Source organism: Dama dama, chromosome 19, assembly GCF_033118175.1.
Source record: "Dama dama isolate Ldn47 chromosome 19, ASM3311817v1, whole genome shotgun sequence".
NCBI lineage: Eukaryota > Metazoa > Chordata > Mammalia > Artiodactyla > Cervidae > Dama > Dama dama.
Window position 1 is genome coordinate 82332156 of NC_083699.1, and position 15337 is coordinate 82347492.

General features: G+C 49.2%; 1 protein-coding gene and 1 pseudogene across 1 annotated transcript in view; both read right to left on the minus strand.

The window, feature by feature from the left end:
- The window catches only part of SLCO2A1 (solute carrier organic anion transporter family member 2A1), an 83244-nt gene extending 70299 nt beyond the window's left edge, over positions 1–12945 (minus strand). Inside the window, exon 1 of the mRNA XM_061167623.1 lies at positions 12760–12945. Within this exon, the coding sequence (XP_061023606.1) occupies positions 12760–12855 (96 nt within the window). The 5' untranslated portion in view covers positions 12856–12945. The remainder of the gene's footprint in view (positions 1–12759) is intronic.
- LOC133073831 (KAT8 regulatory NSL complex subunit 2-like) lies at positions 1345–12677 on the minus strand (annotated as a pseudogene).
- Positions 12946–15337: the final 2392 nt, after the last annotated feature.

A 15337-nucleotide genomic window follows, 5' to 3' on the forward strand; every position in this document is an offset into this window, starting at 1 on the left:
TGCCCCTCAGCAAGGCCCACCTTCAGGGCCAAAAGGGCTTTTAAAGAGGGTAGCCCAGACCCCTGGGACTTTCTGTTTCAACCCAGTTAGAGGGACCTGTGGGAGAAGGAAGACTGCCCTTCTATCAGACACAGTGAGGAAAGTGACCAGGAAGAGGGGTTCTGCTGGATCGGCTCCAGGGGATAGACACAGAAGGGCAGACATGACCCCACATAGGAGAGACCTGTCTACTGCCTGTGGGGCCACAGCTGTTAGGCCTGCTTTGTGACGTGATGAGATCCCCATCATTGGGGCTGTGGACATTGTCAAGAAGATTCCAGCCTCTTTGATCATATGAGCTTTCTCATCACTTTCAGTTCTGAAATTCAGTAATTCTGAAAAGTGCAAAGAGCACTGTGTTTCTTTTATATGATGTTTTTGAACTATGGTGTTGGAGAAGACTCTTGAGAGTTCCTTAGACTGCAAGGAGATCCAACCAGTCCATCCTAGAGGAGATCAATCCTGGGTGTTCATTGGAGGACTGATGCTGAAGCTGAAGCTCCAATACTTTGGCCACCTCATGCGAGGAGTTGACTCGTTGGAAAAGACCCTGATGCTGGGAGGGATTGGGGGCAGGAGGAGAAGGGGACGACAGAGGATGAGATAGCTGGATGGCATCACCAATTTGATGGACAAGAGTTTGAGTAAACTCCGGGAGTTGGTGATGGACAGGGAGGCCTGGAGTGCTGTGATTCATGGGGTAGCAAAGAGTTGGACATGACTGAGGGACCGAACTGAACTGAACTGATATGTCTATAATGTTTTAACATTTAATAGAAACTATATATAATATTTTTATTGCATCTTACATAAGATAGCCACTACAGAAACTTACATAGTTTAGAACCAAGATGGATGGTTAAGAAGGGCCCAGTCCTGTGGGCTATTTTCTCAGAGGCTATAGGTCAGAGATCACTGAGGAGAGGAGCTTCAGATTACTCAGTTAGGGAAGAGGTGAGGAAAGGCTAAAATATAGGGTGCAGACAGAGATAACAAGCCACTGGGATCATCGCTATCCCAAGACTTGGGAAACAGCATTACAAAAATCCCTCTCCCCTTAGGCACAGCCCCAATCTCAGCAGCTATGATAGGAATCACCTACTGTCTTACTTGCCTGGAGTGGGAAAACATCACAGCTGAAAGACACTATTGGTCCCTGCCCCCAACATTTGGTTAGACTATATAGCATTCGGAAGAAAAACAAGGTGGCCTGGGTTGTCCTTTAGTGAGAGACGATCAGAAATACTTCCTTAGGGAATGGGGAATACAAATCCCCCAAAGTCAACTGGTTTCCAAATCACACGGTCAACTGACACGGGTGGGTTCTGGCTTCCCGTGTGCAGTAGCCACTCCACTCTGAGGCAATGGTTGCAGAGGCTTTCGCAGAATTTGGAGATCCCTGTGATCAGCACCCATCTCCAGCCATCTGCACGTGGCCCAAAATGTCCACTGGACCTTCAGCAATTTCTTTGACCAGATGATGTTCAAGGGTTAGTGAAGAGTCAAAAAGCAAGGGTGAAAGAGGGCACTGCATACCATCACCCACAGCTTGGGCTCATACATCTGAGGCAACTTGAAATGCAATGGGCAGCAGAAAGGAGCCTCAGAATGGCTGACAGGAACTGGTTTGTTGCAGGGTACCAGCTCATGCCCCTGGCAGTATTAAAGAGAACCTGATATGTCGTCCTGACAAACATGAGTAAGGCAGTGTCTGGTCATTGGAATCCACAAAGGCCAAGCACACCTGAGTGGAACGAGTGGTATGGGCCTCTTAGGCAGTAGCATGTGTGGCCAGCTTTCTGCGCTCCTTCAGCTTGCCTGTGTCATAAGGCTTTCATTCCAGAGCGCCGACCATACCACTGAAGACATTTTAGATGCTTTAACTTCTCTCCTTCTTTGGCCAGAACTCTCTCCGGGTCACTCAGGAGACTACTACCTAGAGCTTCTTGTTCCGCTTTGTAATTGTGTAAGTAACATTGTTTCTTCTCTTTGAGCAGATGCTGAAGTCGTTTAAACTGGTCAGTGCACAAAAACTGCAAATGAATAAGCTTCTCACGCATAATCAAGGCCACTTCTTCAGCTATGTAGATGCCAGCACGTTCGAAATTTGGCTGGCTTCACTGCAGCTACATTTTGGAGTCTAAGACCCAGCTCTGTCCCAGCATGTGAGCTCAGCTGGCACAAGAATGTTTCACCCACCAGCCCTGGACTGGTCTTCTTCGCTTGAGCATGGAGTACCAGGGCATTCCCATGGGCATGTTCAGTCCAGAAGGACACCCCATCTTTCTTCTCAGGTTTTGGGGCAGCACTGGGACATCTTTTTCCATTTTTTGACTCTTGCAAGGCACACTCTTGTCTTCGAGGATATGCTGAGCATAACTCCTGCCCCACTAGATAAGGTTGCGAACATGGGCGATGAATGAATGAATAGCACAGGGGCTCCTGAGACCTGGGCACTGGGGTGATCCTCACTCGATCGGTTAGCAAGATGTGGATCTGCATCCTGGTTATACCAAAACCTCTGCCGCTGCACCGCTCCACTCCAGCACTGTGTTTCTATAGCTCAGTTTTGTCATTACTTGTATGGATTCTACACAGTAAGTTTAAAATGTTGTACAAGTCATAATGAGCAATGAAGGCAAGGCCTGGCTGGAGGACTTCCACATACAAACAAGAGGGAGAAGTGAGCCCTGCCACCCGTCTTCTCCTGGAAGCCTCTAGTTCCTTCCTGCCGTGAGGCTTATTTCCATCCTGGGTACCATCCCTGACCTGCCATAGTCTCCTCTCCCACCCTATAGTCAGGGGCTGCAAGTCCATTCTTGTAAAATGTCACAGCAAGGAAGGCAGTGGGGTGACCAACTTATCCCCATCTGCCCAGAACATCTTCAGTTTTGAAACTGAAAGTCTACATCCTGGGAATCCCCTCGGTCCTACACATATTGAGGCCATGGGTCACGCTGAGAGGCAGGGCACTACAGATTATTGTTTCTTGGAAACATGGGGGGCCTCTGAGAGAGCTGAGGGCAACTAGTGTCGTCTGGGGAAGCGCCTCCACAGTAGACATGCAGTACAGGCTTGTGAGCGAGTGATGTTTAGCTCCCCCCGCTTCCTTTGAATGCACTGTGAATAAAAGGCAAATCAGGACAATTTCATAAGGGCCTGGACACTGGCGGGAAGGACTTCTAAAACAGTTTAATTCATCCTGCAATCTCTCAGGCAGCCAGTAGGGCAGGACCAGTGTGGCCCTTGCTGCCTGCTGTCTGTCCCCAACCAGGCACCCCCTCTCCCCAAGCCCACAGGGGCCTCACTGCATCCTCTAGCCAGCTCCTCTCCTGGGGTGTCCCACGGGCTCAGCCCAGGAATGGCCTGCACCCGCACCCCATACCTGTCCCACTGACATTTCCTAGGTATCATTCCCTCCATGCCCAACAAGCTGGCTGAGTGAGCTAATCACATAAACTAGTTCTAACTTGAGGCCTGTGGTATCATTTCCCAAACTCTACCTGGGGTCATACCTAGAAGACCTGAGCCAAACATGGTGTGGCTTCCTGGAGCATCAGTGTTACTACAACATTTGGGGGTAGACACAATATATTATTTGGAAGCACACAGATATATTGTAGAAGAAAAATATAAAATTCACTTGACTCTAGGATAAAATGTAAACTACCACAGAAATGTAATAACCACTGTTAGTTAAACCACATCTCCAGAGCCTACCTTCATCCCTTTGTCCTCCTCCAGTGTGAAAATCTGGTCACTCCTTTAGAATTCAGGGCCAGCCACTAGCTTAATGAAGTCCCCCTAGTGCCATCTGCATTTTAACTGAGGCCTTCTGTGCTCTAGCCCAGCATCTCCCAAGGGTGTTGGATGGGACACACTTCAGAACATATATAGTTAAGGCTGATGTTTGGGTAAACAAAACTCATCATTGGGACTCTCAGGTTCCTAAAGGACTTGGGTACACACTAAATCTTACAGAAAGGGTTAGTGTTCCCACATTTCTAGAGGCAGAGGTCAACACTGTAGGGGTCAGTGCCAATGCTGACCAGACTGAGTGTCCCACAGGTCACTGGGGTGACTGGGGTGACTGTGCCCCACAGTCCTGGGGTTACTGCCCCAGCTGGGGCTCTCTGCTCAACCCACAGCCTCTGTAGCATCTCCACCCAACAAGGTGACGAGGCTGGGGAGAGGGTGAGAGGGCTGATCACTGCACAGCATCATCTCATCCACCCAGCCCACAATGTAGCATGAGTCTCTGGGCCTTGGTTTCATCCATCGCCCCTGATCACATTTAATCCATTCCAGGGAATCAAAGTCCTCTAAACCAAGAGAGCTGAGATTAATTGCAGACAACCCAGCCAGCCCATACCCTCCTCTTTTGCCAGGTTTCAGAGCAGGTCTCCCAGCAAAGCTCAGATCCAACTGGCCCTACGCCTGGTCTCATCTCAATCAGCAACTTGATAGCATGAAATGGGAATCTGAGAACCTAAAAGGACCTACGAGATCACTAAGCTCAGACCCAAATATTCATGGACAAGAGAATCTGGAACTGAGAGACATTCTGTGGCCATGGGAAGGAGGGGGCTGGGAGTGGGCTGACACCGGTGGGAATTCCTGCTTTGCCACTGACTGGATATGTGGTCTTGGATGCACCTAGATTTCAAGTATGAAATGGAAATGCTGATACCTCCCTTGCAGGGCAGTTATTACAAATAGAAAAAGTTTAGGAACATATATTGAAAAATCAAATTCAAGGGAAAAGACAACCATTCAGCTCAAGCCAGAAGAAAAGCTGGAGGATGTAAATACATAAGATTCCATCCAGTTACTAAAAGCAAGCTTTGAATCTGCTCTTAATTCTTCCTAAAAGGCAAAGGAGAAGGGAAACTGAGTGGGCTAAAAGATTTGGTAATCATACCATTGCAGGATGAAAATCAAGTTTTACCTCATAGCAAGACTTTCTGTTTAGCTACAGTAATCAAGACATGGTGGTGTGGGCAGAGAGATATACACATACATCAATGAAGCATGATAGAAAACCCAGAATGGACCCACACAAGTATGGCCAACTGATCTTCGACGAAGATGCAAAGGCAATTCAATAGAGTTTGGACAGTCTTGTCAACAAACAGTGCGGGAAACATTTATTTGTTCCTAACCACAGGCAAAACAATGAAACCTTGACCTAAACCTCACACCTATACAAAAAATTAACTCAAAATGGGTCACAGACTGAAATGTAGAAAATGTATAAAACTTTTAGAAGAAACATAGGATTTCTCTTTTATGAGTTAGGATTTGGTGGGGGGTTTTCAGACAACAATAAAAGCAGGATCCATAAGTTTAAAAATTGATAAATTAGACTTTATTGGAATCAAAACCTTTTTCTCTGTGAAAGATTCTGCTGAGAGGATGAAAAGCTATAGACTGGGAGAAAATGTTTGCAAACAATATGCCCAACGAAGGACTTTTATCTCATATATGTAAAAAAAAAAGTCTCAAAACAATAATTCAAAAATACAACAAGAAAAGGGACAAAATGTATGAACACCTATTTCAGAGAAGAGGGTGTTGCTGCCGTTGCTGTTTAGCCGCTCAGTCTTGTCCGACTCCTTGCAACCCCGTGGACTGTAGCCTCCCTGCCAGGCTCCTCTGTCTACCATGGGATTCCCCAGGCAAGAATAGTAGAGTGGGTTCCAATTTCCTTCTCCACAGGATCTTCCTAACCCAGGGGTCGAACCTCGGGCTCCTGCACTGCGGGCGGATTCTTTACCAACCGAGCCAGCAGGGAAGCCTGAAGGGGGTATACACATGGCGAGGGAGCACATGAAAAGATGTTCAACAGCGCCAGCCAACTGGGACATGCAAATCAAGACCACATTGAGATCTCACTACACACCAACTCGAAGAGATAAAATACTCCTGGTTCCCTGAGACCTTGCAGAGGTCACCACCTCTCTCTGCGTCCATTTTTCATTTGGAGGAGGTTCTAGCCAGTGTTGACATTCTGTTATTGTATAAAAATGGGGTCCTCCAGTTTATTTTCACCAGTGGCAGTGCCCTTCTGTAGGGGAGGAATTCTTTAAAAAAAAAAAAAAAAGTATAGCTAAAATAAAAAACAGTAACAACATCAAATTCAGTAGAGGAACTGAATTTCTCATACCTTGCTAGTGCAAATGTAAAATGTTATACCCACTCTGGAAAATAGCTTGGCAGTTTCTTTAAGAAAAAAAAAATCAGCAGGAAACTACCATGTGACCCAGAAAATTCACTCCTGGGCTTTTCAGTTCAGTTCACTTGCCCAGTCGTGTCCAACTCCACAGCCCCATGGACTGCAGCATGCCAAGTTTCCCTGTCCATCACCAACTCCCAGAGCTTGCTCAAACTCATGCCCATCGAGTCAGTGATGCCATCCAACCATCTCATCCTCTGTTGTCCCCTTCTCCTCCTGCCTTCAATCTTTCCCAGCATTAGGGTTTTTACCCCAGCAAACTGAGAATTCATGCCCACACAAAAACCTGTACATGATTGTTCATAGCAGCTTTATCTGTAATAGCCCCAAACTGGAAACAACCCAAATGTCCTTCAGTAGGTGAATGGCTGGACAAATCATGATAATATCCATGCCATGGAACAGTATTCAGCAATAAAGAGAAACAAACTATTGATACATGGAACAACTTGGAATGATCTCAAGGGCATTATGCTGAATGAAAAAAGCAATCTCAAAAGTTCACACACATATTTCATGATTTCATTTATATAATGGTCTCAAAATGACAAAGTTACAGCACTAGAGAACATATTAGGGTAGTCAGAAGGAGACCTCGGTGGCAATGGGATAGTCTTAAAGCAGAGGGATGGCAGTTCCCTAAATCTGTATACAAGACTGAATGGCCTGGAACAATACTCACACATTACTACAATGTCACTTTCCTGTTTTTGGTCTTACATTGCAGCTATGTAAGGTGACCCTTGGGAGGAACCAGGTAAAAAGTACATAGGTCCTCTCAGCACCATTTTTCCTATAAATCTGTAATTATTTCAAAATAATCCTTCTTCCACTTGCTTCCCTGATAGCTCAGTTGGTAAAGAATCTGCCTGCAATGTAGGAGACCCCGGTTCAATTCCTGGGTTGGGAAGATCTGCTGGAGAAGAGATAGGCTACCCACTCCAGTATTCTTGGGCTTCCCTTGTGGCTCAGTTGGTAAAGAATCCACCTGCAATGTGGAAGACCTGGGTTCGATCCCTGGGTTGTGAAGATCCGCTGGAGAAGGGAAAAGCTACCCACTCCAGTATTCTGGCCTGGACAATTCCGTGGACTGTATACTCTGTGGGATCGCAAAGAGTCGGACACAACTGAGCGACTTTCACTTTCACTTTCCACTTGTTAAATTCATCACCAGGAGACAAAATGAAATCCAGGAAAGGGCTTGAGGCACAGTCACAGGAGGAAAGATCTGAATAACCTCTGACCTCCACCCCACCCAGTGCCATAGTTTTCCTCCTCGACCCCCAACACACATATATTAAGCAGAGCAAGGTGGGCTTCTCAGGACAGACACCCTGGAGAACATAACATATGCTGTCCCTTGTGTCAGAGAAACAGCCCAGGAAGGAAAGAGCATGTCAGCTCATAGGTGGATGAGGGCATTCTCTGGTCCAGGGGATTCTCTTCAGTGTCTCCCCAGGCATGGATTGCAGGCTGTGGGGACGTAGCACTTTCCTCTGGAAACTGAGAAGTTAGGCCCAAGCTGCCTCCCCACGGCTGGGGGTCAGAAGCCTCCGGACATTATGGACACAGGCCAGGACAAAGCACCCCTCCCTCATGTGGGGGGTGACCAGAGCCACTCGGGTCCAGCTGTGAGATCTCCTTCTTCCCACTGTTCTTCCCCCGCCTTCCACCCCCTACGGACAGAACAGCCGTTATTTCACTAGGCTGGGACCCTGGGTGTGAAAGTTTCAAAAATGTGGGCAGCAATTACCAATCAACCACTCCTTCTATAAGATAACCCCAGTTTGGCTCCAAAAGTTTCATTTTAAGAAGAAACAGATCTCTTTGAGGTTGCCAGGATATGTTAGCCACCAAGGTTTCCCCTCACCTCCCTGACTCGTGCCCTATAAACACTGAATGAACCTGTTTTTAATTTGGAGCTTAGGCATTCTGGATGCTGAACTGCTCCCCCTGACAACAGCTGGTGAGCAGGTCCTCTACCTCTTAATAAAAAAAGGAGTTAAAAAAACACAATACACACAGTAATTATTTCTAAGAACATGTGTTTATAATTTGTGTTCAATAACATTCTAATTAGCCTTATGTTACTAAAAAGCATTACATGTTAAAAAAAAAAAAAAAAAAAGAATGCTGTAGGCAAGGTGGCTCAGTGCTAAAGCATCTGTCTGCCAATGCAGGAGATGTGGGTTCGATCCCCAGATTGGCAAGATCCCCTGGAGGAGGGAAAGGCAATCCACTCCAGTATTCTTGCCTAGAGAATTCCATGGACAGAGGAGCCTGGTATTGCAGTGAAAAGGAAAAATGAGGAATGAGTTTTTCTTTCCCTTTCCTGAGAACAAAGAAGATAAAGAGAACAGTGAACAGTCCCAAGCATTCTTAGTTTTTACTTTTAACTGTTCCTAATCTGTACTCTGTAACTAAGCTTGCTTTTCTGCCCCCTAACTCTGCATGTCTGTAAATAAGTTTGGTTTTCTGCTCTCTAATTCTGCATAAGCTACATTTTGCACCTATTATCCTTTGGTTCTATGCCAATTACATCCTGTATTTGGTGCTCAGCTTTATAGCACTCTCTTGGCAGATCAACCCTCAGAAGTTTTCCTGTATCAGAAAGAAGGCCGAAGTAAAAATACATAATGGACCCAATTACTGGGCCACCAGACTGCCAGAGGCTACCTGAAGCCAGCCTGTGACTATTTTTGAAACAATGCAAGAAGAACAAGATCCTAACACCTTTGTTCCTCATCCCTGACCCTCAACTACAAGCGCTCATCTTATATAAACCCCTAGGCTGGATGGCATCACCGACGCGATGGGCATGAGCTTGAGTAAACTCCGGGAGTTTGTGATGGACAGGGAGGCCTGGCGTGCTGCGCGGACACGACTGAGCGGCTGAACGGAACTGAACTCAGACTCCTCATGGGGGGGACGGCACAGTTCTTGAGGCATGAGCCTACTCGGCTGCCCTCTCCGCCAGCTGAGGATTAAGGCCACCTTTTTATATCCTCCTAACTCTGTCTCTGTAATTTTTATTCGGCTTCAGTGGGCAGAGAAAGCCAAGATTTTGTTCAGCAATTGTGGGCTGCAGTCCACAGGGTCACAAAAGAGTCAGACACAACTGAGCAACTATGCAGGCATGCACGCAAGTCAGAGAAGCAATAGAGACTCTCCAGAGTAAATATCAATTGTATTGACTCCTGCAGCAGGAGGTACCAAAAACTCACCCCACGCCTGGGTGTCCCCAGGCTCTTGAAATGAGACCAGGAAGAATGAAAAGATCTGAACCTGTTAGTGCCTATACACATCTGAGCTGCAGCCACCGGTCAAACTGGGATATGTCACCAGAATCTGAAGAAACCCCTGACTGCTCGGAATAAGTACGTCTGAGGTATCTCCATGTGCTTATACAGAGCTAACCAACACCGTGCAATAGACAGGGCCAGACACACAGGGGTTAGGGTCTGGGGCTCTGACTCCAGAGGCTCACATTCCTGGTTCTTCTACACACCACCCTTTCTATGTATCCACACCCAAGAGACCAGCCTCACAAAGCCTTGTTTTCCTCATCATTAATGGGAACAGTAACAGTATAACAGTTGATAGAGCTGCAATGAGGATCGCATATGGGTAAACTATTTCCATAGTTTAAGTACATTCAGACAGATCTGTTGCTGTTAGCCACTATTGTTATTTTTTGGATATTATTATTATAAACGGCAGTTTCTCTTAACTATTAACCGTGTCTCACAGAACGAGGTATAATTGATGGAATAACAGACCTGAAATGACGTTTGTATGCTGAGTCTTATTCGCTGAGGCAAGAACTGACCTCACAATGGTGTCAATACCAGAAAGCCCAGCATGATTTACAAAGCTGTTTCCTCTTGCCTCTTTCCACATAATCCTTAGGAAGCCCTCCCCGCCCCCAGCCCTTGGAGGGTAGGCATTGTTCATATTACCCAGTTTTTTTCACTTAAGGACTCTGAGGCTCAGGAATGCCTCCCTGTGACACCTAGTTAAGTAAGGGAATGGCATGAGGCTTGGGTCTTAGTCCCCTTGTTTCATGCCTTTTCCCAAACCATATGGTATGTGGGGTATTGCAGGAATGTCATAAAGCCTATTGGGCTTCCCATGTGGTTCAGTGGTAAGGAATCTGTCTGCCAATGCAGGAGGATTTGATCCCTGGGTCAGGAAGTTCCCCTGAAGGAGGAAATGGCAATCCACTCCAGTATTCTTGCCTGGGAAATCCCATGGACAGAAGAGCCTGGTGGGCTAAAGTCTATGGGGTTGCAAAGAGTTGGACATGATTGAGCGACTGAACACATACACACCTAAAGCCTATTGGTTAATCTGTCCCAACAATGAGGAACCTAGAAAAATGATGGGTCCTCAGGTTGGATGTCCCCTGTTCCTCCCATATCACACATGTCACAAGACATGTACAGTCCATACCCCCTGGGAAGGAGCAGGGCAGCCAGCAACCTTCTTATTAGGAGCAGGAAATCTCTCATCAAATAGCAAAGCCCCCAAAAGTCAGCAATGTCTCCTGGAAGAAAAGGCTTCAGAGAGTTTAACTAATGGAATTCCAGCCCCCAGATTTGCCTTGAGATATCAAATTTCCTACCTGTTTTAAGGCTGATAACTGAAGCTAAGTGGAAGTTGCTCCTAACTCTGGCCTTAGAATTACTATGGATTAAGGGAGGAAATGGTTTAAAAAATCTGGTTTTCAGAGTTTAGTAAAATTTTCAAATGGTATGAGTCTTAAGGAGGCCAGTTGGCCTGGGTCCAGGCCTCAGGCACGTGTGACTAAATCATCAGCATGTGATAAATTATCTTATTTTAATAGATCTTCAAAGAAACTTCTGCCATGAACTCATTTATTTTAGAGACTCAGGGCGGGTCTAAACAGATCAATTTCATTTGGGGTTACCCTGGCTATGAGCTGTCCCTCCTGCTCCCAACACTAAGAGTGGTAAAAATAGAGGACTTAGCCTCAGTCTGGCTCCCTCCTGGGCCTCTTTCTTTTCAGACCACCTGATGATTGCTCTGGCCCTTTCCTCCCAATTCCTAATTTATAAACACCAAATTTTCCACAATTCTCTGCTGAAACCTTTCTAAACTTTCTTAAAATGGTGGGACCAAAACCACACACAGTGCTCTCATCAGGGTCTGGCCAAAGGCGAGGAGATTTGAGGATTATTTTAAACTCTCTCAAAATTTCTGTCTTACTTACTTCCAACCATGGAATCAATTCAGCCTAGTGTGGTATGGGGAAAGAACAGCAGCAGGAGTGGGGAGCCCGGCTCTATTGCTCACAATATGTGTAAGTACACATATGGGTTCCACTGTGACCTCCAGATCCCTTTCTTTTGGACACAAAACCAGCCCACAGAGACCTTTATCCTCCCTTCATGTGTTCTGGGTTCCCCTTAATCGTACCACTGGAGGCTTTACCTACCCGAATCTGACTGTGTGACTGCCAGAAACAACCTGTCTGCACCATCTGCCCTGACTCCAAGGTAACCTGACCTGGGCTCCACCACCTCCCACATCCTCACCACATGAGGTGCATTCTGCGCTACCAGAAGGGGCAAAAAAGCCTGAGTGTGGATTCCACCATTCCGGTCCTCCTGGACCTGTGAGTGGAGGAAAGCGACCTCACCACACCACTGCCTACACCCAGCTTTTCTTCACCCACTCCCCATAACTTGCCAGGCACCTGCCTAGACTTTATTGAATAGACCAAAAGCCGCTGCTTTCCCGGGGCTATTTCCGGACCTGGAAAGCTAGTCCAAGACCTGCAGTGTGGGTTGCCAGCCTGGGGGGAATTCTTAACATTGCAGGCAGCAGCCCGTTCAGGTAGCAGAGCCCACGCGCTGGCTGCCGCCCTCAGGGAAGAGGAAAGCATAGTGGAGAATGGCTCTTCTGCCACCCACTCAAGCTGAGATGGGCTCTGATCTTCATCTCAGAGGGACCACAGCCTGTCCCCTACAAGGCGCCAGACCAGGCACTTCCAAGCCCACGCCCTTAACAAAGTAATTGCCACAGGAGCCCAAAAAGGTGTCCCGGAGATGTTCTTGTTTGAAGAACTGGGCAATTTCCCTACCTTAGTGCCAAGACTACCTGAAGAGAGTTGGCCCGTAAGCAGGCAACTTTCATCTCCGTTTCCTACCCTGAGGAGGGCGTGTGAGTAAGCGCACGCACACACACACACACGCACACGCACGCATACACACTCACATGCACACACACGCATGCACACACGCGCGCACACGACCAGCACCGGCTTGTCTGGCAGGGCGCCCCCCTGCCCGCGGTGCGGGGTCCGCAGGGATGCGTTGGGGAGCGCAGCACCGACCGATGGACTGCGAGGGTGGGCGCCCGCACCCCCAGTGCCTCCCATGCGCCTGCAGCACCGACGCCGGGACCGCGCGGACGGTGCGCCCTGTGCGGCTCGGGCTCGACGGCCCCGCTTCTCCGCTCACCTTAATGTTGCTGAAGATAGAGCGGGGTTTGCAGCCGGCTCGGCCCTCAGAGGCGGCGCTACCCTGGCGCGCGTCGGGCTTGGACAGGAGCCCCATGGAGGCGGCAGCACGGGGCGGGAGGCCGGGCGAGCGGGGCCGGGGCGCCTGGGCTGGGGCGGGCGCCTTGTCGGTGGCCGGAGGAGACTGAGGGCGAGGGTGCGCGCCTAGAAGTTTTATAAGTGGCCGCCGCCGCCGCCGATGATGAAACGCGCACTCTCTCCTCCCTCTGCCTCCGGTGTCAAAGGCGCTGCGCGCCCCCGCCCCGCCGCCGCCGCCCCCTCAGACAGGTGTGACGCGGTGGCCGGCGGCGCTGGACCTCTTTCCGGCCGAAGTTGTCTCTGCGCCCGCAGCTGGGGGGCTGGGACCCGCAAGGCTCGACCGCCCCGGGAGAAGGTCCCGCCCGCCGGAGCGTCGGGGCGGGGGGTGGCGGGCCGCGGAGAGGTCTGCAGCGGGGAGCGGCCGGCTGCAGAGCGTGGGAGCACCCGGGGCGCTGGCGGGGCAGGGTGGGCGCCGCGGGCCCGCAGACTCGAGGGGGCCAGAGAAGGGATCGGCAGGGCTACGAGGGTAGGAGACAGGAGGCGGGGGCGAGGGGCGCTGAGGGAGCCAACGGGAGCCAGGGTGGTTGGAGGGGAGCCGAGGTTTGTGAAGGGAGGGGGAGCTTCCGCGCCCCTCCCGATGCGGTCTGGGAGATTTACGGAGCCGGTCTCTGCTTGTTTGCACTCGCCGAAAACCTGGGCTCTCAGTTCCGGTGATGGCTCTGAGACTCGCTGAGGCTCTGTTTGTGTCCAGGACTGATTTATATTTAAACTGCTCTTTGCACTAGAGAGGGGCCGGGTAACAAAGGTGGAGAAGTGGGGGCCGCCCCGGGCTGGACCCGAGCCAAGGTAAACTGGAGGTGCTGTCGAGTGTCAGCATGGCTCGCTCTGGCCTGGAGTGTTGCCAGAAGGGTGGGAGTTGGGAGGAGCGGTGAGAGTGGGGCCGTGGACAAACGGGGTACACCCACTGATCTCCTTTTCAGGGCTGGAATAGAACAGACGCTTAATTTTTTTCCCCCAAGATTTTTTCCACCAGGATACACAGTGCTGGAAAGAGAAAGAAGGTGAGACTTCCAAGGGAAGGATAAGAAGGTTCTGCCCAAAGCAGCTGCAGTAAGAGATCTAGTTCTGCAGGTGTTTTTCCAGCTCCTTAATTCCTGTCATTCTTGAAAAGCCAATGTCTTCAAGCCACCCCACCCCCCACACATCCCCCCTCCCACTATTCCCAGGAAAAGATGTTCCTCAATTCCCAGGTGGAGAAGGCAATGGTGACCCACTCCGGTACTCTTGCCTGGAGAATCCCATGGATGGAGGAGCCTGGTAGGCTGCAGTCCATGGGGTCTGGAAGAGTCAGACAGGACTGAGCAGCTTCACTTTCACTTTCACGCATTGGAGAAGGAAATGGCAACCCACTCCAGTGTTCGTGCCTGGAGAATCCCAGGGATGGAGGAGCCTGGTGGGCTGCCGTCTATGGGGTCACACAGAGTCAGACACGACTGGAGTGACTTACCAGCAGCAGCAGCAATTCCCAGGAAGATTTGACTAAGACAGGAGCCACAGAACAGATGGAACACGTAGGTCTCTTACTTCTACCCAAGGCTTGATTGATGCTTTTCTGGGCCTGGTCTGGGCTGTCTGTGTCCAGGGGCTTCTCCTTTCCACCTGCAGCCCCAGGACCCTGGACAGCACAGCACACAGCGCTGGAGGAAAAGCCACTGGACTGTAGGTGGCTTTGGGCCAGTTTGCTCACCCACAGATCAAGGGTCAACCAGAGAGGCTTTTGGGAGGCTGGCCCCGCAGCAGGCCCAGATCCAGAGGAGGCACGAAACTGCAGTGGATAGCAAGCCAGCTTGGAGAATTTGAAACACAAAAATGGCCCTCTACAGAGCACTCAGCATGTGCTGGGCACTGGGCTCTAGCAGCCATGGTGGACTCCACCAGCATTCTGCTAGCACTCGCAGATGTGAGGCTACAGAACCCCAGCATTAGCCCAAGAGTTATTAGCACTGTTATAATCTGGTTTTAACAGATGACGATGAGGTGAACCAAAAAGAGTGCCTGGAAGTCATATAGCTTGTAAGCCATGAAGCTGGACCTTGCTTTCCTAACTCTAAAGCCCAGACTTATAGCACTATACCTTTGAAAAGTATAGCAGCCTCATTTCACAAGTGAGACCAAGCAGTTACCAGAGAAGGTCCAGGTCAAGATTATGGTCATGTTAGGACTGCATCACTAGAGCATCTTCCTCACCCATTGAGTGAAGCCTTGCTGTGGTCCTCTGGTAGAATCCCAGGCAGAGTCAGTCTCTCCAACCCCACCTTGTCCTCCTTCATTAATCTCGCCTCTGCCCATTCTCAGGACTAGCATCCTCTTTAAAGGAAAGGTCTATTCAGATGCCCACAGATGGTTATCTGCCATCATCTACCTTTCCTAGGGGGAGTTCACCTAAATGTAGTGGAGACCCAACAGTTGGGCTAACTGAAGTTGGGACTTCAATGAGTTTT